Source organism: Caretta caretta, chromosome 2, assembly GCF_965140235.1.
Source record: "Caretta caretta isolate rCarCar2 chromosome 2, rCarCar1.hap1, whole genome shotgun sequence".
NCBI lineage: Eukaryota > Metazoa > Chordata > Testudines > Cheloniidae > Caretta > Caretta caretta.
The window spans coordinates 154454151-154476845 of record NC_134207.1 but is presented as its reverse complement, the minus strand read 5'-3'; the positions used below and the strand labels follow the sequence as shown (position 1 = coordinate 154476845).

General features: G+C 41.7%; 1 protein-coding gene across 3 annotated transcripts in view; it reads left to right on the top strand.

The window, feature by feature from the left end:
• The window catches only part of LOC125631940 (dynein axonemal heavy chain 5), a 286700-nt gene that overhangs the window by 93223 nt on the left and 170782 nt on the right, over window positions 1–22695 (top strand). For all 3 annotated transcript variants that reach the window (XR_012667111.1, XM_048839434.2, XM_075125496.1), the window contains exons 32-42: window positions 2729–2891; window positions 8631–8742; window positions 9071–9199; window positions 11576–11775; window positions 11869–12022; window positions 15014–15280; window positions 15492–15620; window positions 16025–16240; window positions 18492–18638; window positions 20009–20181; window positions 20440–20618. Coding sequence is in view for 2 of the 3 variants with exons in the window: in XM_048839434.2 (XP_048695391.2) it covers window positions 2729–2891; window positions 8631–8742; window positions 9071–9199; window positions 11576–11775; window positions 11869–12022; window positions 15014–15280; window positions 15492–15620; window positions 16025–16240; window positions 18492–18638; window positions 20009–20181; window positions 20440–20618 (1869 nt within the window). In the remaining variant the exon portion in view is untranslated. The remainder of the gene's footprint in view (window positions 1–2728; window positions 2892–8630; window positions 8743–9070; window positions 9200–11575; window positions 11776–11868; window positions 12023–15013; window positions 15281–15491; window positions 15621–16024; window positions 16241–18491; window positions 18639–20008; window positions 20182–20439; window positions 20619–22695) is intronic.

Sequence of the window (22695 nt, the reverse complement as noted above, 5' to 3'; positions counted from 1 at the left end):
AAATTCTTGTTAATGTAAAGGGTATGTCTGCACTGCAGTTAAACAAACACAGCTGGCCTGTGTCAGCTGACTCGGGCTTGCAGGACTTAAGTTACTGGGCTGTTTAATTGCTGTGTAGATGATTGGGCTTGTCTGCGCGGTTCCAGAGCATGGGCTCTGGCCTGAGCCCAAACATCTTCACAGCAACTAAACAGCCTCTTAGCCCAAGTCCCGTGAACCTGAATCAGCTGACAGAGGCCACACCTGGGTGTTGAATTGCAGTGTAGACATACCCATAGTGACCGCATCCAGGAGACAGTGTGCATGCTATTGAAGATTGGAAAGGCATCTTGCACGTAGAACCTGAGCTTCTGTCTCTGTTACGCTTTGGTGACACTTTTAGAGTAGATTGTCTTATCAGTCCAGTATTAATGAATTGAAATAAAAATTTGTTGAATTGAGTGTGGTACTAAGGTGTCTGTGGTCCCTGTGTGAGTGGGCATGGTTAATATGAGTACATGGTTAATATGAGTATGTGTGAGTGTAGGCCTAGGGGCTGGCAGAGGTGATGAGGGCAAGGTCATTAAAAACAACAGGGGGTAGGGTTAGAAATAAGGGACAGTGAGCTCTGACAGGAAGGGATGGGGCTACAGAAAATTATGTCAGGGATAGGTTCTCTGGGAGATGGGGTCCAGCAAGGCTCTGGACCAAAGAGGGGACGTTGACACCTTATCCGTAATGCTGTAAATCCTGATAGTGATACTGGTAAATGCTTTCAGTGTCAGCTTCATTGTAGTAAAATATGTTCCTTGTCTAGAGTAAAGTGCCTTCCCCAACAAATGCTTTGGTTTAAATTAAAGTTATGACCAAAATGTAATAAATACCTTATTTTGTAAATATTCAATTTAGTGCTTTCCCTATGAGACATCAGAAATATATATACAAACCTATCCTCTTTTTGGTGGTTCATGGTGTGAAAGCTTTTCCATTACAAGGACATCTGTATTTTACTATGCCACAATTCCATAGGAGGAGGGGGTCATTTTAATAATAATGTGCAATACAAAGTCTAGCTATTAACAATAAGTAATAAATTAATTTGTTGCTCTGTTTAAAATGTAGATCCTTTACTGAGGCATTAAGTAAGCAGGTCGAGGGATCTCTAGGAAGTTGGCATTTTGTCATAAGATGAATCTTTTTAATAATTTCCTCCCAAAACTGTTTCATTTCTGGACACAACCACCTTTCCCTGCAACCTTCCAACAGAGCGCCTCCCTAGTAGCAAAAATGTGATGGATCTCAACTGAACTCCAGTGCCATCTAGACAGTAATTTATAAACATTTTCATTATGAGCTACACTAATTAAAAATGTTTATCCCCTTTCCCATATAGAGACCCACTCATCCATACCCATTTCTTTGTCCTAATCCCTCACCCATCTTTTCATCTAGGTTATTATCAACATTGTTTTCAATCAAAATTGTTCAGTTTCAGAGTAGCAGCCATGTTATCCGCAAAAAGAAGAGGAGTACTTGTGGCACCTTAGAGACTAACAAATTTGTGAATGAAAAGTGTGTATATCTTAGGATTTAAACCATTTGTTCCAGCTTGCTCCTGGGTCAACTCCTCAAATGTTATTAAAAGTCTATATAGAGCAACCTCATCGGTGTTCAGAAATTTGGTCACCCTTTTTTTTTAGCAAACTCAGAGGAGACGGGCTTTCCATGGAGCAAGCCAGAATCTTTAGTCAGGTTCTTTGATTATTAAACTGATCCTGAGTAAGTAATGTACAATGAATAAGGCTAAGTTTTTGTCACTTTTATGTTTAATAAAAGTCATGGACAGGTCACGAGCAATAAACAAAAATTCACAGAAGCCCGTGATCTGTCTCTGACTTTCACTAAAAATATCCCTGACAAAAGGGAGAGGCAGGTTCAGCTTTCACTGCTGCTGGGGCTCCTGGGTCCCTCACTGCTGTGGGAGCTGCAGGATCTGCATGTGGATGATACCCAGTGCGGCTGGGCAGCTGCGGGGGCGGAGCTGGCTGGGAGCTCCAGCCCCAGGGCAGAAAATGTCACGGAGGTCAGTGGAAGTTATGGATTCTGTGACCTCCGTCACAATCGTAGCATTAACAATGAAGTATGCTAACATTTTATTGTAACTTTGACAAAAAAAAAAAAAAAAGGAAAGGAAGAAATGTGCCTGCAAATGGCAAGTTTGACATTTCTAAATTTTAACAATATATTTAGCTAGGGATCCCCAAAGCACTGTGATAAAATGAGTGATTTTTTTAAAAAATGGGGTCATTTCTAAATGCTTCTAACTTTTAACATATTTTATAGGATCACTTTAAATGTTAATATTAAATCTGTACCTCTTTTGTAACTGGTGCAAATTTGGGAAGAAAATATTTTAGTTTTCATATGAAATCGGTAGACTAAGTCTGCCTTCTTCAACACAAATTTCAGTACAAAGTCATGAGCTGTATCTTCATAATATGGCTAGGTTTATGATATAAAGAAGTGGTCATACACTGGCTGGAAACTGAGTAATTACTGTGGGCCAGACACTTTTGCTCAATGGGACTGTTTTTGGGACTATTTGAGGAGTATTCACTACTCAGTGTGAATAATGGTGTCAAAACCTGTTTATTAAAACTTCATTTTAAAAAGGCACAGATTATATTTTTCTGAAATAGTTTGAATCTAGTAGATAATAACAATTTGCTTCTTTTAAAATTTGGAACAGAATATCCAGAACTACAAAAAATAAAACGGGAGCTTACACTGCTTCAGAAACTTTATGGTCTTTACAATTCAGTTAATGCTAATATCAGTGGATACTATGAAATATTTTGGAGTGACTTGGACATTGAAAAAATTAACAGTGAGCTTCTGGATTTTCAAAACAGGTAAATGATTTAGTATACGTTGAAATGCATCAAAATTCTTCTCTCCCATCTTTCATTCATGAGAGCTGATCCTTTAGGGAATTTTTTCAGCATGCTTATATATTTCTAACTTTGGCCTTATCTAATATCCAAGAGGCAGAAATTTCAGGCAGAAGGAGGCAGAAAAAACAACACAGCTGCTGCATGAATATAAATACATTGAACACAATAAGGTGATAAGTAACAATCAGCATGGATTTGTCAAGAGCAAATAGTGTCAAACCAACCTGATAGCTTTCTTTGACAGGGTAACAAGCCTTGTGGATGGGGAGAAGTGGTAGATGTGATATATCTTGATTTTGATATGGTCTCACATGACCTTTTCATAAACAAACTAGGGAAATGTAACCTAGATGGAGCTACTATAAGGTGGGTGCATAATTGGTTGGAAAACTGTTATCTGTGGTTCATAGTTAAGTTGGAAGGGCATATTGAGTGAGGGTCCTGCAGGGATCAATTCTGGGTTTGGTTCTGTTCAGTATCTTCACCAATGATTTAGATTATGGCACAGAGAGTACACTTATAATGTTTGCGGATGATACCCAACTGGGAAGGGTTGCAAGTGTTTTGGAGGATAGGATTAAAAGTCAAATGATCTGGACAAACTGGAGAAATGGTCTGCAGTAAATAGGATGAAATTCAATAAGGACAAATGCAAAGTACTCCACTTAGGAAGGAATGATCAGCTGCACACATACAAAATGGGAAATGACTGCCTAGATGGAGTACTGCGGAAAGGGATATGGGTGCCACATTGATGTGGACAAGTTGGACAATGTCCAGAGAAGAGAAACAAAAATGATTAAAAGTCTAGAAAACATGATCTTTGAGGGAAGATTGAAAAAATTGGGTTTGTTTAAGACTGAGAGGGGACATGATAAGTTTTCAAGTACATAAAAGGTTGTTGCAAGGAGGAGAGAGGTAAATTGTTCTCCTTAACTTCTGAGGATAGGACAAGAAGCAGTGTGCTTAAATTGCAGCAAGGGAGGTTTAGATTGGCGTGACAGGGTCCAGACTTCCCACCGCCAGCGCCTCCCGCTAGTTGCTCCAGGAATTAGCTCTGTCCAGTCATGGAGCACCGTCTGTATGTGGTGTCTTGCCCATCATCTGCTCTGCTGCCTTGGGACCTGCGTTGCTCCCCGCCCGGCGGTGTCCTCTTCAGGACACTGCCCTCCAGCAGTGCCCACTACTCCAGTCTCACTCCCTTCTGGGTGGGGGGTGTTAACAGCAGACTTTGGGACTTGCACCTGCCTCAGTGGCCAACCACAACCCAAAATCTAGCCCTTTAGCTCAGGGGCAAGTTGCAGTCTTTATGGGCCACCGTCTTCCATGGTCATGTGCAGTACAAGGGGGGGGACCCGGCCCACCGGATACTCTTGAGTCCCGACCCAGGGACCCTCTAGCCGCAGTCTCTTTCTGCCCTCCTTCGTTCCCTTCTTGTCTGCCTATTCTTTCCTGGGCCACTTCCCCTTTGGCCTCGTGCACCTTCTTGGCCCTTGGTAGCAGGGTCTGCAGCCTCGCAGGTAATGGGGCTGGAGCTCTCCCCTGCTCCCCAGAGCCTGCCGAGCACTGCTCTGTCCAAGGTGCTGGCTCCTTGCTTCAGGAGCCTGTCCTTCTCCCTCGCTAGTCAGAGAGAGACTCCCTTCTTCTCTGCTAGGCAGTCTTTACATAGGGCCTCGCCCAGCCCTGATTGGCCCTCCACAGGCTTTTATTGATTGGCTGCCGTCTGCGCAGCCTCAAAAGGCCTGTTCCAGCCCTTTTCTCAGGGGGTGGGGCGACTGCCCGATCACAGTTGGACATTAGGAAAAACTTCTTTATTGTCAGAGTGGTTGAGCACTGGAATAAATTGCCCAGGGGGGTTGTGGAATCTCCATCATTCAAGATTTTTAAGAGTAGTTAGACAAACACCTATCAGGGATGGTATAGATAATACTTAGTTCTACCATGAGTAGAGGGGACTGGACTAGATGACCTCTTGAGGTCCCTTACAGTTCTGAGAGTCTATGATTTTGTAATTGGGTCCTTCATTCGCAACCAAAATCTTTGAGCTTTTTAGGCAGAATTCTGTCAAGTGACTATCAATTTCTATACCCTCAGTTTTCCATTTTCTTTTATAGGAACCAAAGCCTTCCCCCTCTATTGAGATTGAGTAGCCAGGCTTGGTTCATAGGGATTCTTTGTGAGAGCTCAGAGGAGAAATATTTCCCACAGTCCATGGAACACAATAGAGCCATGAAGTGAAATCCTGACCCCACCGAAGTCAATGGGGATTTTGCCATTGACATCAGTAGGTCCAAGATTTCATCGAGGGAGTGGCCACAACTGAATCTATAAGACTGTAGTAACCCCTAGCACTCCTCCTCTGCAATATCTGGATCAATGGTTGGTGACTACAGCTACTGGCAGATCCACTAGATTTTCTCCTGCTTCTCCTCTGACCCATACCTGTTCTAACTCAAAATCCTGGTGTACAGTGGTATGGGCAGAGTTGCCAAAGAACTGAGATCTGTGAGAGTAAATGTGCGGACCCTATGTACAGGCTTCAGATATTCTGTTCCCCCATCGTCACAGCAGGGATTATGGCCCTGTAATGGGGTCGGACTCACCATAGCGGCGCCTCCTGCTGGTTGGTTAGGGAATTAGCTCTTTCAGCAGCATGCCTTCGCTAGTGGTGTCTTGCCCTCCGTTACTTTCTTGGTTTCCACTGTCCTCACAGTCGGACCCATGTCACTCCCAGACCGCAGTGTCCACTTCTGGACACTGCCCTCCGGTGGCTCACTGCAGTCCTCAGTCTAGTCCCTTCGTCCAAGGGCAAACTGCAGTCTGGCTTAGCCACTCTCACCACTGGCAAGTGGCGGTTAAAGGGGGACCCAGGCCCGCCCGCTACTCTGGGCCCTGACCCAGGGACCCTCTAGCGGCAGCCACTTACTGCCCTCCTACAACTCTCCTCCACTGCCTGCTTCCCCATAGCCCCAGCACCTTTTCTGCCCATTTGTGGCCCCAGTCTGGCAGTGGTCAACCTGGAGCTCTCCCAGCCTCTGCTCACCCTGCCCACCACTGCTGTGTCTTAGATGCTTCTCTAAGAGCCAGTTCTTCTTCCTTTGCTGTCCAGGGAAAGACTGTGCTCCTCTCTGCCCTGCAACCTTCTTATAGGGCCCAGCTTGGCCCCGATAGGCTGCTGTCAAGCCTTCTTCTGATTGGCTGGGTTCTGCGCAGCCGCTCCAAGGGCTGCTGTTGACCCTTTACCAGCCAGTGGGGGGCAGCTGCCCCGTCACAGATCCATAGTATGTTTTGCTGTTTATGGGATTATAAAATGTATAGCATAACCAAATTATGCACAGGGCGTCTGAAAAGCTAATGAAAGAGTTGCTCAAAACAGAAGGAGTTTTGTCTCAATCACCTAGTGGAAAAAAAAGCATAGTCTTGTCTCTTTCTGGTCCCCTTCGGTCTTCGTCCACTCCTCTGTACCAGTCTTTTCTTGACCCCTTTGCACACTAGGCCTGATCCTTTTCCCACTGAGGTTGATCAAAGCAGAATCATGCCCGAGATCACTACTGTACATGTAAGAGCCTGTTCTTCTGCAGCTCCTGTCCTCTGCTTGTATCTCAGTGCTTTATCAACAGTCTGGGACAGATTCTGATCTCAGTTTTAGTGTAACTCCAGAATAATTTAACTGAAGTCACTGGTATTATTCAGGATTTAAGTAGATACAATTCAGATCAGAATCTGACCATCTGTCTCATCTTAAATCTCCAAAAACATAACCTGAGGAAAGCATGTCTTTGCTCAGGCTTCCAGTGAATATGACGTCTGGGGCATTTAGCCAGTTTGGCCAGGGCTGTGTCTGTACTCGCTTTGAAGTTGAGTGATGAATCTGCTTTTTTTATGTGAGTACCTTTCTCAGACCTGAAGAAGAGCTCTGTGTAAGCTCAAAAGCATGTCTCTTTCACCAGCAGAAGTTAGTCCAATAAAAGATACTACCTCACCCACCTTGTCTCTAATATCTTGGGCCCAACACAGCTACAGCTACACTGCAAACACCTTTAATATGGAAAAGATAAGTGATCCGGCTTTAAGTCATGCAAAGTATGTCCAAATATCAGAGTGATGGGGACCCTGTAAAATAACAATGCAAAATCATTTGGACTGCTCAAAAACCTATCCGTTTGCCCTCCAACTGTGAGGTCTCATATTGCTTGGAAAAATTGATATCTTTTGTGCATGTTTGCAAAAATGGGTTTATTTGTAAATTAATAATTAAGACCATGATCCTGTGAAAACTTTAACACTTGCATACTTTACACATGTGAGTAACCTCCTTGAAGTCAGTGGACTATTCAAATGTATAAAGCTACAGATACATGCTAAAATCTTTGCAGGATTGGGGCCTACATTTTGAGGAGGGAGGAAGAGAAACAATTTTCAAGTAGTTTTTCATTACCTTAAATTTTTTTCATACAGGTCAATGTCACAGTTCAGGGCAACTGCACCTCTATTTCCCCTCAGTGCTCCAGCAAGGGCACCCATGCTCAGGCTTCCAACTCCCCAGCTGTGGCCTCTCTTGGGTGGAGACACACATCCCTCTCTCTTCTGACCAGGGTATTTCCAGGCTGGAAGGTTGCCTGCCTTCACTGTGTAATTTACAGCACAGGCAGTCTGCCCAAACAGACCTGCTTACTTTCTCTTCGGAGATGGATAACAGTGTAATTGCTACATATATAAGTTACCACACAGGTCTTTCAAAGCAAGGCTACTTTATTTTTAAGGTAAAAAAACATTGCAGAGAAAACATAAAAAACAATAAAAGAACCTACATGCATGCTAATAAGCTTACTAGGCAGCACCCCATCGTAACGGTTTCTTTGTGATCACACATTTGTCAGAGCTTCATCTCAGAATGAGCCCACAGTCTTTCCAATCCCCTCCACAGACCAGGGGTCCTATCTATTTGTGGGATCAGGAAGAAGGTCCTGAGTCAGCCTAAACTCAAGCTTTTTATCCAAAAGTCTTTTCTTTGTCTGTTTGCCTCTGGAGAATCCAGTTTGAACTAGTATATCTGCACCTCTCTAGAGGGCCTTGAATGGCTGATCACTAAGGCCTGGTCTACACTGCGGGGGGGAGGGGAGTGTCGATCTAAGTTACGCAATTTCAGCTACGTGAATAACATAGCTGAAGTCGACATACTTAGATCGACTTACCGCTGTGTCTTCACTGTGGTAAGTCGATGGCTGACACTCCCCCGTCAACTCCACCTATGCTTCTCGCTCTGGTGGAGAACCGGAGTTGACAGGAGAGTGCTCGGCAGTCGATTTATCATGCCTAGACTAGAGATGCGATAAATTGAACCCCGCTGGATCAATGGCTGACCATCAATCCTGCGCATAATGTAGACATGCCCTGAGGAAGTTCATCCCCCTTTGCTATACAATTCCAGAGTAGCACATTCACAATTTCATTTTGAATACAATGTACCACAACGGTGTTAACTCTAATTCAATGAGGTTTAATTTAACTCAGTAAAACTTATCTTAATTCCATAAGGTTTTTTCAGTATATTATGGGATGTTTTCACTCTGTCGCACTCAGGTGTTTTATTTACAGTCTTTTTTGTCCACAAATTGAAAGGTGAGATGATGATAACAGTTATAAAAGAACATGAATGATGGGTATGTCAAATCTGATATTCCATTCTCTTTTTAGAATTCGTAAATTGCCTAAGGCTCTGAAGGAATGGCAAGCTTTTCACGACCTAAAAAAGAAGATTGATGATTTTGCTGAGAGTTGTCCTTTGCTTGAAATGATGGCAAACAAAGTTAGTTCAATATGGTACTTTAAAGATAAGATTAACTTGATGATCAAAATAATGTTGTTATGTGTATAAGATGCTTTCAACCTTTCATTTTTAAAAGATCAAAGCAACTGTATGCATGGTAACATCTGATTAGGATTAGTTACAGACAACTAAAGACAAAATACTTCACAGCTTGACTAGATGAATGGTAATTCTTTTAATGGAATGAAGATTGAGACATTTCCCGATATTGAATTGTTTCAGTGGAAAATTGCATAATAATTTCCCCCCTAAAAATAATACTGATTTTAAAATGTTATTGTACTCTAATGCCTGTGGACTTTTCTAGGCAATGATGCCAAGACACTGGGAAAGAATTGCACAAGTAACTGGCCATAAGTTTGATGTCGTCTCTGAAAGTTTCTCTCTGAAGAACATAATGGATGCCTCATTGTTAAAATATAAGGAAGATATTGAGGTACACATTCTTCTTCTGTTGGCATTAAAGGCTAGCTTTGTGATCTGGGATTCTGCACTTTCAGAGTCCTCCATTCCTACGTAGCTTAATAGTGCAAACAAATTTAACTTTGCTTGTTTAGTTCATTTGGAGAATGGAATTTGGCAGCTAGTTGTAGCTGAAATGGTTAGCTCACTTCCTTTGATCATGGAGCAATAGAAAAGTGGTTGGATGGATTAAAGCTAACACTTCTAAAGAGTTCTTTCTTCTTATTGTTTGTAAGGCTAATTTGAACTCTGGTTTTAGATGCTACTTATTGTAATTTTGTTTGCCTCTAGTCTCATGCAGGAGTAAGAGAAATTGGTCATTATAGGCCTGATCCTGTAAGGTGATGAGCAACCTCCACTCCCACTGAACTCTGTGAGAGTGGAGGGTGCTTGGCACTTTGCAGGATTGGGTGTTAGATTAATATATTGAGGGTGATTTGGGAGAATATTAAAGAAGAGCAAGAAATCCACTATTTCACAGGACCAAAAGAGGCTGGCAAACAAGTAGTCTTTTGTGATGTGCACCCAGTACAAATCTATTGCCTCTGTGTTTATTGGGCACGGTCACCCAGCAAATATGTTAGATTTACAAGGCCTGATAATTTTTGCAAGAGCAGAAGGATGGCAAAAAGGAGAAAAAAAACTTTTAAACTTAAATTATATTGTGAGCTTGTCAGCCAAGAGATTAGCCCTTTAAACACTATGGACTAAGTTGTCTTATTCTACATGTGTCAAGGTTCCTGCCCCACTCTGAACTCTAGGGTACAGATGGGGGGACCTGCATGAAAGACCCCCTAAGCTTATTTTTACCAGCTTAAGTTAAATACTTCCCCAAGGTACAAACTTTGCCTTGTCCTTGAATTCTATGCTGCCACCACCAAGCGTGTTAAACAAAGAACAGGGAAAGAGCCCACTTGGAGACGTCTTCCCCCAAAATATCCCCCCAAGCCCTACACCCCCTTTCCTGGGGAAGGCTTGATGAAAATCCTCACCAATTTGTACAGGTGAACACAGACCCAAACCCTTGGATCTTAAGAACAAGGAAAAAGCAATCAGGTTCTTAAAAGAAGAATTTTAATTAAAGAAAAGGTAAGAGAATCAGCTCTGTAAAATCAGGATGGTAAATACCTTACAGGGTAATTAGATTCAAAACATATAGAATCCCTCTAGGCAAAACCTTAAGTTACAAAAAGACGCAAAAACAGGAATATACATTCCATTCAGCACAGCGTATTTTACCAGCCATTAAACAAAAGGAAATCTAACCGATTTCTAGCTAGATTACTTACTAACTTTACAGAAGTTCTGAGTCTGCCTTCCTGATCTGTTCCCGGCAAAAGCATCACACAGACAGACAGACCCTTTGTTTCCCCCCCTCCTGATTTGAAAGTCTCTTGTCTCCTCATTGGTCATTTTGGTCAGGTGCCAGCGAGGTTATCTTAGCTTCTTAACCCTTTATAGGTGAAAGCGTTTTGCCTCTGGCCAGGAGGGATTTTATAGCACTGTATACAGAATGGTGGTTACCCTTCCCTTTATTTTTATGACAACATGGAAGGAGAAAAACTAAGTCAAACACTCTGTATGGATGCTTTCTACAGGAGGCAGGATTATTTAGCTTTGTGGAAGGATCAGGGACATCACCCTGTAGTCATGGGGCTTCGTGGAATCTATGATGGTTGGTAGCCGAACTTGGTGGATCTTGGGTGATCCACACAGAGTGTCTGCCCCACTCCCCTCTGACAACATGGGCATTTTAGTGACTGTGATGCCACTGGTGCCTGCAAGGGGCAACAGAAGCTGCAGATATGAAGGTAATGTTGCTGTAAACTGTCACAAGGTTTTCTTCTAGAAGATCTAGCAGAACAGCTCTACCCTCCTTCAGAGAGCCATGTCCTCAAGCTTCTGTCAAACCCAAGATACACAGTGTTCACACAGATACACAATTTTCACTTGGAGGGGCTTATGTGGAGACAGACTCTCCCCTCTTTCTAAGATTTACTGGTTAATTTCACATCAGTAATGTAAATTCCCACCCATCCCCAGCACAGAATGGAGAGGTTTAGTTCATGTACAGATACAAATTCTGCCTTCAGTTGCACTTGTAAAAGTCCAATTAAGTCACTGAAATGTGACTAGCTAAGTGTAACTGATGACAAAATTTGGCCGTTAGAACAGGTGAACCATATTCCAGTCTTACAATATAGTCATTTTGATCCATTTTAATTTATAATTCTGAGCATGTACAATTCCCTTTGAACTCTGAATTTGGCCTATGAGTTTTAATTGTTTTTATAAGTAGATATTACATTATCTTCAGTGTAATAAAACACAATAACTTGATATTACTTAGGATATCTGCATCAGTGCTGTTAAAGAAAAGGATATTGAAGCAAAACTGAAACATGTCATCAATGAGTGGAGTACTCATGTCTTTACATTTGGCCAGTTCAAAACCAGAGGAGAATTGCTTCTGAAAGGCTCAGATACTTCTGAGAAGATAGCTCTGATGGAGGATAGTCTCATGATTTTGGGATCCCTCATGAGCAACAGGTACAAAAATTAACAAAAGAATATATTGTATAAATATAATAAGTACAAATAAAATACCATAATCTTTTTTTTTTACTCATGTTCATATAACAGGTACAATGCACCATTCAAGCCCACGATCCAACAGTGGGTCCAGAAATTGGCCAATACCACAGAAATAATTGAAAATTGGATTACTGTACAAAACCTCTGGATTTACCTTGAAGCTGTTTTTGTTGGTGGAGACATTGCAAAACAGCTGCCTCAGGTCTGTTGATTTATAATAGCAATATATGAAGGCACACTATAGACAGCCAAACCACAGTACCTTTTAAATAAAAGAAGTTAGTCTATACTGAGGAAGTCTAATTATACCATACTTTACTCAGGAAAAATTACCACAGATAACTTCAGAGGGAGCTTTTCCAGAGTGAGGTCTGCAGGGTTGGACTCTTAGGGCCTGATTCAAACCTACAAGAGCAAGACAGTTTAAAGTTAAGGCTGAAATGCTTACCTCAATTCACTTTGTATTATTCAGATATTATAGCACATATTGGAGGAGAGGTAAATTCTGGCTAATGCTGTGATAATGCTGTCAAGGTTCCTCCCCCACTCTGACCGCTAGGGTACAGATGTGGGGACCTGCATGAAAACCTCCTAAGCTTATCTTTACCAGCTTAGGTCAAAACTTCCCCAAGGTACAAAATATTCCACCCTTTGTCCTTGGATTGGCCGCTACCACCACCAAACAAATACTGGTTACTGGGGAAGAGCTGTTTGGAAATGTCTTTCCCCCCAAATACTTCCCAAAACCTTGCACCCCACTTCCTGGACAAGGTTTGGTAAAAAGCCTCACCAATTTGCATAGGTGACCACAGACCCAAACCCTTGGATCTGAAAACAATGAAAAAACATTCAGTTTTCTTACAAGAAGACTTTTAATAGAAATAGGAGTAAATAGAAGTAAAGAAATCCCCTCTGTAAAATCAGGATGGTAGATACCTTACAGGGTAATTAGATTCAAAACATAGAGAATCCCTCTAGGCAAAACCTTAAGTTACAAAAAAGATACACAGACAGAAATAGTTATTCTATTCAGCATAATTCTTTTCTCAGCCATTTAAAGAAATCATAATCTAACACATACCTAGCTAGATTACTTACTAAAAGTTCTAAGACTCCATTCCTGGTCTATCCCCAACAAAAGCAGCATATAGACAGACAGAGACCCTTTATTTCTCTCCGTCCTCCCAGCTTTTGAAAGTATCTTGTCTCCTCATTGGTCATTTTGGTCAGGTGCCAGCGAGGTTACCTTTAGCTTCTTAACCCTTTACAGGTGAGAGGAGTTTTCCTCTGGCCAGGAGGGATTTTAAAGGGGTTTACCCTTCCCTTTATATTTATGACAAATGCAATCCCTTATTCTGCCTGACACTAGCCCTTATACATCTCATTTATGCATTCAATACTGTTAAGAGTTGCAATAACTTTTGCAAGGGGCTGTGCATAGGGACATTGCTAGGCCTGGGCAGCCACGTATATGTATATACATATGTGGATCTTGCTCACTTTTCACCAGTCCATGCCCTGTTATGTCTTTCTGTGATGTCAGTTGTAGAGAACCTAAAGACTGACCTCTCTCTGATTTTCTGGGTGAGGCAGAATCAGAGCAATAAACTTCCATTGCATGCTTCTGCTGGCAGGTTTACATGTGTGTCAGCCAGTCAGAATTTGGCACATGGTATGTAGGATCACCTACTGCTTAAAGATGTCAGAGATATATAATTTAATAAAAACAAGAATATTCTACACTATTCCATTTATTTCAGGCCAAAGACATTATAATTAAATATCTACATTTTCCATTTTCCATAACCCAGAACATTTTGTTCTGTGATTAGCTAAAGCCTTCTTAGTTGTTAATTAAGATTATAATAAATTGCCTCTTAGGTCCTACAGTATATTTATAGGATAACTTTCATTAGGGAGGCAATAAGCGGTTTTTGCAGATGACTAAACACCACAGCAATGCTTATGAATTTGATAATTGCAGAAGCCACTTATTGTAAGTATACTGCATGAATGTTATTCCCATTGTGCAATAAGAAGAATAAAAGAAAATCACACAATAAAGCTCAGAAAAATAGTTCTTTTCTTGCCTTTTGAGGATTTGAAAATTCAGCTTCATTCACTTTCAACACTTTGTGGATGGATCATAGAATCATAGGACTGGAAGGGACCTCAAGTGGTCATCTAATCCCATTTCCTGCACTCATGACAGGACTAAGTATTGTCTAGAACTCTAGATCATCCCTTGAATCTTACCCAAATAATTGTTTAACATTGGAGCAGCATGTCAGTAATTGTTTTCAGGAGTGGCCTGTGTGGAAAAGCAATGATGTAAATGGAAACAGAGTCGTAGTGTTGGTAATGTTTTGTCTTTTTTAGAGGAGGGTGCTATTTGACTTTTCTGCTGAGAGGTTGATTGAAGTCCTATTGTATAGCCACTTTAGTGCTGCCTAGTACCAGGTGACATAAGGCAAAAGGCACTGCTGCCCCATCAACCTGATGCATTTCTGTGGCTCTACCAGTGTTACAAAGGCACTCTAAAAACATTCACGCACTGTACTCTTCAACAGACACGAGCAGCAAAGTGAATATTAAACTATTACCTTGTCTGATTATTATTAGTTATTTATTATATTTATTATTGTAGAACCTACAAGACCCAGTCACAGACAAAGACCCTGTTATGCTAGGCACTGTACAAACACAGAACAGAAAAGTTCGTCCCTGCCCCACAAAGCTTACAGTCCTAGAATAAGACAAGAGCCAACAGATAGATACTGATGTGGGAGTCCAAGGAAACAATGAGACAATGCAGGCCAGCTTGATAGGCAGTGGTCTCAGCACCAGCAGCCTAACTGTTGAGTTTTTTCTGGACATCACAACAAAGGAGAGTTTTAAGGGGGAATTTGAAGGCAGATAATGAGATAGCTTGGCAGATATTTATGAGGAGTGCTCCCAAGTGTGAGGGACACCATGGGAGAAAGCGCAATGGTACTTGTTTGAAAATATAATAAGTGGACGATGGAGGCTGGCCTCATGGCCCATTTTTTCTTGATATCCACCAATAGAATATGCATAGTGTTGACCATCCAAAGGACGTACTGATTAATAGAATCAGACTCACTTACAGGGTACTTTTATTTTTCAGCATTTTGGGAAGCAGCAGGAATAATGCATTTGTAATGTGTTTCAGGAAGCCAAGAGGTTTCAGAACATTGATAAATCTTGGCAGAAGATTATTCAGAGAGCTCATGAGACATCAAACATAGTACAGTGCTGTGTTGGAGATGAGACCTTGGCACAGCTACTACCACATTTGCTGGAACAACTGGAAATATGTCAGAAATCATTAACTGGGTATTTGGAAAAGAAACGATTAGTATTTCCAAGATTTTTCTTTGTATCTGATCCTGCACTTCTGGAAATCCTTGGTCAGGCATCAGATTCACACACTATTCAGGTATAAATTATGTAGCAGTAACCCCCTTTATAGCCAGTATTAATAACTGAGTGGAATGATTTCCTTTTGTTACTGAATTGACCTAAGTTTGTTTATTTGTGGAAAGATCCATTTAGCCTTCTAAACTTGCAGGTTTTGATGCAGTTTAAAAATAACATTGTAGATCATTTTATCGGTCGTATTTGGCTGATCCGGTGTTTGTTTATTCTAGGCACATTTACTGAGTCTGTTTGACAATGTTAACAGAGTGGGATTTCATGAAAAGAACTATGACCAGATTTTATTATTTGAATCTCAAGAAGGAGAACAAGTCAATATTATTGAGCCTGTTCTAGCTCAGGTAATAGAAGAATATATTACACTTTTTTCATTCGCTACTTTAAAGCAAATCTGTGTAATAAGGGGCTGGCCTACTTCCATGCAGAACCACAGCATGCTTCCATTTGAGAATATGAAGTAGAGACCCTTCAGGTGCCCAGTACAGGGGCAAAGTGCTTTTGCTCCAGAGGGAGGATGGAAGGGCTTGTATTATTCTGTAGCAACCCTTCTAGTTGTCTCCCCTGCAGCACTGAAGTTCCTAAATCCATCACTCTGCATCTGGAAGAACGGGTCAGGCACAACTGTGAGGATGAGAGAATAGAAAAGTGGGAAATGGGAACATCAGCCCTGGGGAGGAAATGTCTTCTGTGGAGTTTTTGCTGGGTTGGAGCAGTTTACTTTAAAAGTGCTTTTTTTGTCTTCCAGGGTAATGTAGAATTCTGGCTAGGACAGCTGCTGAATGGGATTAAGAAAACAATACACTCTATCATTAGACAGGCATCTATAGCCATTAGTGATTCAGGATTTAAGCTGTATGACTTTCAGACAACGTTTCCTGCACAAATCGGTCTTCTGGGAATTCAAATGATTTGGACCAGAGATGCAGAGGATGCTCTAAACAGTGCCAAAACAGACAAAAAGGTTGTACTTAGCAAATCCTTGGGGGTTAATTAAAAACATTGTTTAGATCAGTGCACTCTGTGCAAGTTAAAAAAAAAAAAGGTAGAAAATGACAAAATAAAAAGGAAGTAACTGGAATGACCCGTTAATTCCTCCATATTGATATGTAGGGTGGTGATACTAACCCACAGTATTAGCATCCTCTCTGTATGCTCTTTGCACTACTGCGCTACCTGTCCTGACAACTGGTGACATGGGACCAATCCCCAGCTGGGGTAAATCAGCATACCTTAATGGCAAGACACTGATTTACATAAGCGGAGGGTCTAGCTTATAGGGTTTGTGCACCACCTGCTTCCATCCGCTGTCCATATTGGCACTGATGGAGAGGCACTGCTCAGAACCTCTGATGCTGTGAACTAGTGAGGAAAGGAGTATGACAGGAAGTGATAGAAGGTCAATCCTCACTTGCTTTAAAACTAACTTTAAAACAGTTTCTAATGTTGTGTCCCATCCCCCCATTCTTGTCAGTGGCTACAAGCTTTGGGAGGGAACGATGGGCAGTTTAGGGTCAAGGGCGTGTCATCATCTACTATAATCCCAAAACTGGTTTGGGGGAAGTGAGAGCCACCAGTATAGGGGAATAGCAGTGTCTCTCTTGTGCATGGAGCTGCTTGAGGGGACAGTGCTAGCATCCTCCCGCTCTTTTGGAGGAAGGGGGAGCATGGGAGCAAGTTTGGTGGAGGATTGGTTCCACCTGATGCCCAGGAAAGATGCTTTCAGCACCATAGATGTTTTTGATAAGTGCCTCTCCTCTGGAACTTATATAGAGGCATGTGAGAAGGCAACTCAGAGGAGTGCTCAAGGCTTCGTCTACACTACACAGCTTTTAGTGACATGGCTGTGTCACCCCAGCCATGCCGCTAAAAGTCGTTCAGTGTAGCCGCTGTTTGTCGGCTCTTCTGACCACAAAAAACTTCCACCCCCAACGAGCAGGGTTAGCTTGTCAGCAGGAGAGCGCTCCTGCTGACAACGCGCTGTTCACGCTGGAACCTGTTGCAGCATAACTTTTGTCTTTCAGGTGGGAATGGGGTTAACACCTCTGAAAGGCAAAAGTTTTGTCATTCAATTGTCAGTGTAGACATAGCCCAAGAGTACTAATACAGCAGCGTAAGGAACATTTGCAGTAGTACCAAGCTAAGAGCTAGTAACACTGTCCTACCAGGAACATAAACACAGGCAAAAGCTAAAGAAAACGGCATACCATATTGTGGTGTTACTGGCTAAAATTAAACTAGACAAGTCTCCAGACTAGGGGGGAAATACTTTAAACCCCCATTTTTCCACATCAGACAAAGCCAAAAAAGGGCATGGACCCAGTTTTTGTTCCATTGCAGCTAATTTAACTAGAATCAAACATCACTGGCAAACAAAATTTTTTGTTGGTTTTGTTTGTTTGTTTCCTCCTTTAAAAAAACATTTATTTGTAGTTTTCCTCAGCATATGGAATAGGTCTGGGTCTGCAAATATCCTCAAAAAACCCACAATCCCCAATATGATCATCCCTTCATGTGTTCAAAGCACTCACTGTGGCCTAAGTGCTACAAACTACTCCATCACCCCTGGGCCTGCACAGAATCCCATTTGGAGTTATTGACAGGGGTCCAACTTATCGCCGCAACTGCAGGAGTGGAGCCCCTGTTATAATCGTAAGAAGTCAGACTATTTTATTCCATAGTCTCTTGTAGCAGAAATAAAGGGTCACTTCAGGCACATTTAAATTGTCCCTTACACCAGTTTTCTCCTGTGAAAGCTACCGTGGTATTAAGGACAGAGTCAGAATCCCAGCTTCATGTTTCCCAAAAGTGAACATATTGGTTGGCTGATGTGTATAGTTTAGTAACCAAAGGCTGAAGTCTCATTGCTTAATTGCTTTTGACAAGGACACAATACAAACACTCTACCAGGTAAAGGTGAGGTGTACTATATTAGGCCACTGTCCTGCAATGGAACCTGCTAGCATAGACCCCTCAGCCCATGTATCATCCCACTAAAGTCACTGGGACTCCACAGGGGCTCAGGGAATATGCTCTAGCTACTGCTCTTGATTCAGGATTGCAGCCCCAGTTAATACAAATTGAGGCTGGAGCAAAACGTAACTAAAACAGGGGATATATATTTGTAAATGTCTGCAACTGTTCATCCTCTAGAGATTGAAAGAGCAAAGGGTGTTTGTATTAATATAACTCTGTTCTCTTGCTGTGTGGGAAAGGTCATGCACACAACAAATCAGAAGTTTCTGGACCTTTTAAATGATTTGATTGACGTGACAACATGTAATCTGACAAGGATGGAGCGCACAAAATATGAGACTTTAATCACTATTCATGTACATCAAAAGGATATCTTTGATGATTTGGTGAGGATTTTTTTTTAAGAGCTCTCTAAGTGAAAAACATTTCAAAATATTTGTTTCACTGCTGTTAGTACTGTCATGCAGTTGCATGCTATCTGGGTTTGTCTTTTCTAACTGCATCTTAAAAGATTTACATTACAAGTATCTTATTTGTTTGCAGTATTGAATTATTTGTGGGTGACAACATAAACATATTCACTAAGAAAAATGTAGATTCCGATCCCGCAAGTAGTTGCATACGGGCAGACTATTGATGGCTGCCTATTGATCTCACTGTGGCTTTCTCCAGGGGCAGCAGTCCAGCCACATGAAACAAATTGCAGGACTGGGGACTTAAAAACATAGTGTGAATTTTTGGCCCACTGAAGTGATAGTTTTGCCATTGACTTCCGGGGGGCCAGGGCTTCACAACACACAACTTTAGAGTCCAGTCCTGCAAATAGAGCCACACACACAGATCTTTACTCCCTTGTGGAATTCCATTGAAGTCAACAGGACTCCACACAGGTGGAAGGGTGCATGCATGTGGATCAGTTTGCAGAGTCAGACTCATAAACTGTGGGTTTTCCTTTTTAAAATTATTACTGTTTTTCAGCATACAAGAACTGTCTTTGCTAAGGGGAAAGCACTGTTGACCTTACCCTGTGATTCAAAATTTAAGACTTTACATCATTGGAGTTTTTCAAAAATATGTTCCCTTTTAGCTTTAGATTGAGCTTTGTGATTTCCAGCCCCTGTCTCCACTTCCTGATTTGAGGCAAGGGCTGCTGGAAGATTAAAGAAGCTGGGTTTCATGTATTTTGAGAAGAGGAGTAAACAATAACTTACACAGATTTACTTTTAAAATTTTAAGTGCATCAAACTCTTCCCTATGGTAGATAATATGAAAGCATGAGACAATGATTAAGAAATTGGAAGCAAAAAAAAAAAAAAGGTTGAAGGAAACATCCTGCATACTAAGAGCAGTAATTCAGGGGGATATGTATTGTTTAAATGATTTATATACTGCGCAGAGAGAAATACCAAATGAGTTTCTAAATAAGGAAAGAAAAGTATAAAGAACTAACACTGATAGCTAGAAGTCAAAGTGCCAAGTTCTGTATGATGTCTGAGGCTTTTTCCTGTCCCCATCATTTTTCATTAATTTTTATGAGTATTTTTGAATGTGTATTTCATATCAGTTAATTCAATGTCAAGTATTATTGACGTCTGCTGTATATTAACCCTTCGGAAATTGGTTAATCCTATTGTGTTTTTTCTGACCTGTTGATGGAAATGGAAAGTAGACACTTTAAGATATGTCACTTTCTCTGCTCATATTTTTTATTACAGTATATCACGTCTACACTAATGGTTTTGTGCTTTTGTTACAGGTCCGTATGAATATTAAATCTCCATCTGACTTTGAATGGCAAAAACAATCCAGGTTTTACTTTATTGAAGATGTGGACAAATGCATCATCCAAATCACTGATGTGGAGTTCAGCTACTGCAATGAATACTTAGGCTGTACAGACAGACTCGTTATAACTCCTTTAACTGACAGGTAATCACACTAGGAGTACAGTATCCACTTTGGAGGCAAAATCCTACTCCCAACAACATAAAGGAAAAGCAGGATTTGTCCCCTGATATGCACCAATTACTGTTAACACCAATGGGAGTTACCAAGCTGTACTGAAAGGAAGAAATTCCCTTTCCTTTCCCACCCCCAGATTTATATAACAGTTACTACACTTAGTCACTATACGTTGGGCAGATAACAGTGAAGAAAAATTAATGCTGTTTTCCAATCTGTCTCCAGATGTTATATCACATTGGCTCAGGCTTTGGGAATGAGTATGGGTGGTGCTCCAGCAGGACCCGCAGGTACTGGGAAAACAGAGACAACTAAAGACATGGGCAAATGTCTGGGAAAATACGTTGTTGTCTTTAATTGTTCAGACCAGATGGACTACAGAGGCCTAGGTCGTATTTATAAAGGTAAGACACTGTTCTGTCTATTCATTTTAGCCGTTAAAAGAAAAATGCGTTTCTGTGTGGAGTGTTTTTGTGAGTGAGACTGAAACAATAGAATGATCTATGGTTAGTGAGCTTTGTCTACAGCCAGCAGAAGGATGAAGAAGCGCAGAAGCAACCTGCTGAAGATTAGCTTGATGGAAAAATAAGTAATTGGGGATACAAATAAGAGAGCTGTACTATTCTCCTCACTGCCCTTCTCCACTGCCTGGAGAGCTCTATGCTTTAAACAGTTCCTTCCACAGACTTTGAATTGGATCTCAGTGGCAACTGGTGGATGCACTGAAAGTCACCTAATCTGCACTCTGGTCTATGAACCTGATTCTCATTGCAGTCACTCTGCTGTAAATCAGGGTAATTCCACTGCAGTCAATGTCGCGACACTGCCGTAATAAGCAAGAGTAGAATCAGGCCATGTGCCTCTACAGTTAGCATTGTTTCAGTGCCTGTTGAGCCATAGAGATTTATCATGCACTCAGGTGGTGTTCTCCAAGAACCCTAACCTTCCCCATCCCACTCCCCTACACTGCACACCCCAGTGCTGATAGACTGGCAGGAACAATCTCATTTTGGTCTCTTGCAAGGCAGTACAGAACAGTAATGCTAGACTGCCCTGTCAGAGAGACTCCTGTAAATAAGAACATTTGCCAGTTTATGAGTGAGTTTTCACACATGTGCTATGGTGTATTTGTTTCTCCATTCTCTATTTGATGACATTACTGTACACAGCTGATGTAGGAAATAATTAATTTCTGAAGGGACTGTGTTCTATCTTCCATCCTCTTCCATCCTTTTCTGTTCCCTTCCTTTTCTGTAGTCTCCATTTTCCTTTTAAGCACCAGTTGTGCCTTGTCCTCTCTCCCTCTTGTTCTTTTATATTTCCTTCCCCACTATTCCTGTTTTCTCTGTTTTCCTTAACGAATCCTCTCTGCCTGCCATTATCTCTACTGTCTAGGTGTTGATATCTGATTGTTCTTCTTTCCTTCTGTTTCCAAACTGCTTCCCCTTTCTTTCCTTCATCTTTCCTGAATACTTCCTGTTTTGCTCCTCTCCTCCTTTTGCATCCCCATCCTCTCTGCTGTACTTCTCTGCACCTCCACAGCTTCAAGTATGACTCCATTGGGCTTTTCAACCTTTACTGAATTTTCCCACATACTTTTCATTCTCACCCTCATTTCCACCTGCTATTGCATTGAAGTCCCCTTGGATGATTGTGTAAATGGAAAATGGCCTCTGTGTAGTCTTGTTTTTTATTTGTTTCTTTCAGTTTTTTATTCTACATGAAATGATGTCTGCTTCTACAGCTGATTCAAGCACTGTCATCATATGCTGCGTGAATGTACCTGAATATTTCCAAATAATTAATATGGCTCTAATGTCCTACAGGGCTGGAAGTTCACTTGCTGTGCCTGTCTGTCACAGAGTTTGTTCCTTATGGCTCCTCTTGGCGATTAGCTCTCAACTGGTCTGATGCCCCCCTGCTTCAGTTGTTCACCCCGTGGTCTCTCTCTCTCTATGCCTATCCCAACTCCTCCCCCAGCTGGGCTTCATCAGCTATTGGACCTTCTCAGTTTTTACTCTCCTCCACGGTTAATTGGCCCTTTTTCCTACTCAGGTCTTGTGTGGGGTAGACCCCCATCACATACCCTCCAAGGTAACCCTGTAACCCTCAGGAATACGGCTGCCTTCTCCCCTGGAGTTGCTGGAGCTGGGCCCACCGGTCATCTCATTCCTGCTTCAGCTTGTCCACCATGAGAAGCAATCTACCCTTCTCCTCCATTGTGTTCTGATACTTATCCCTCTGAAATTCTAAGTCTTGCAAAGCAATTCTCAACGCTTGCTCTGCAGCTACTAACTTCTCTTGTAGCTTTTGCCCTTGTTCCGCAAATTCTTCCACCACCCTTTTGATCAGGGTTTGAGATCCCGCTGTATTCTGATTACCCTCTGTATTGGTCCCAGTATCATTTAACTTTGTCTTTTGGGGACTCTTTCTTCCCTCCAATTTCTCTTCACCTTCCGTACTCACAAGTCCCCCGCCTTC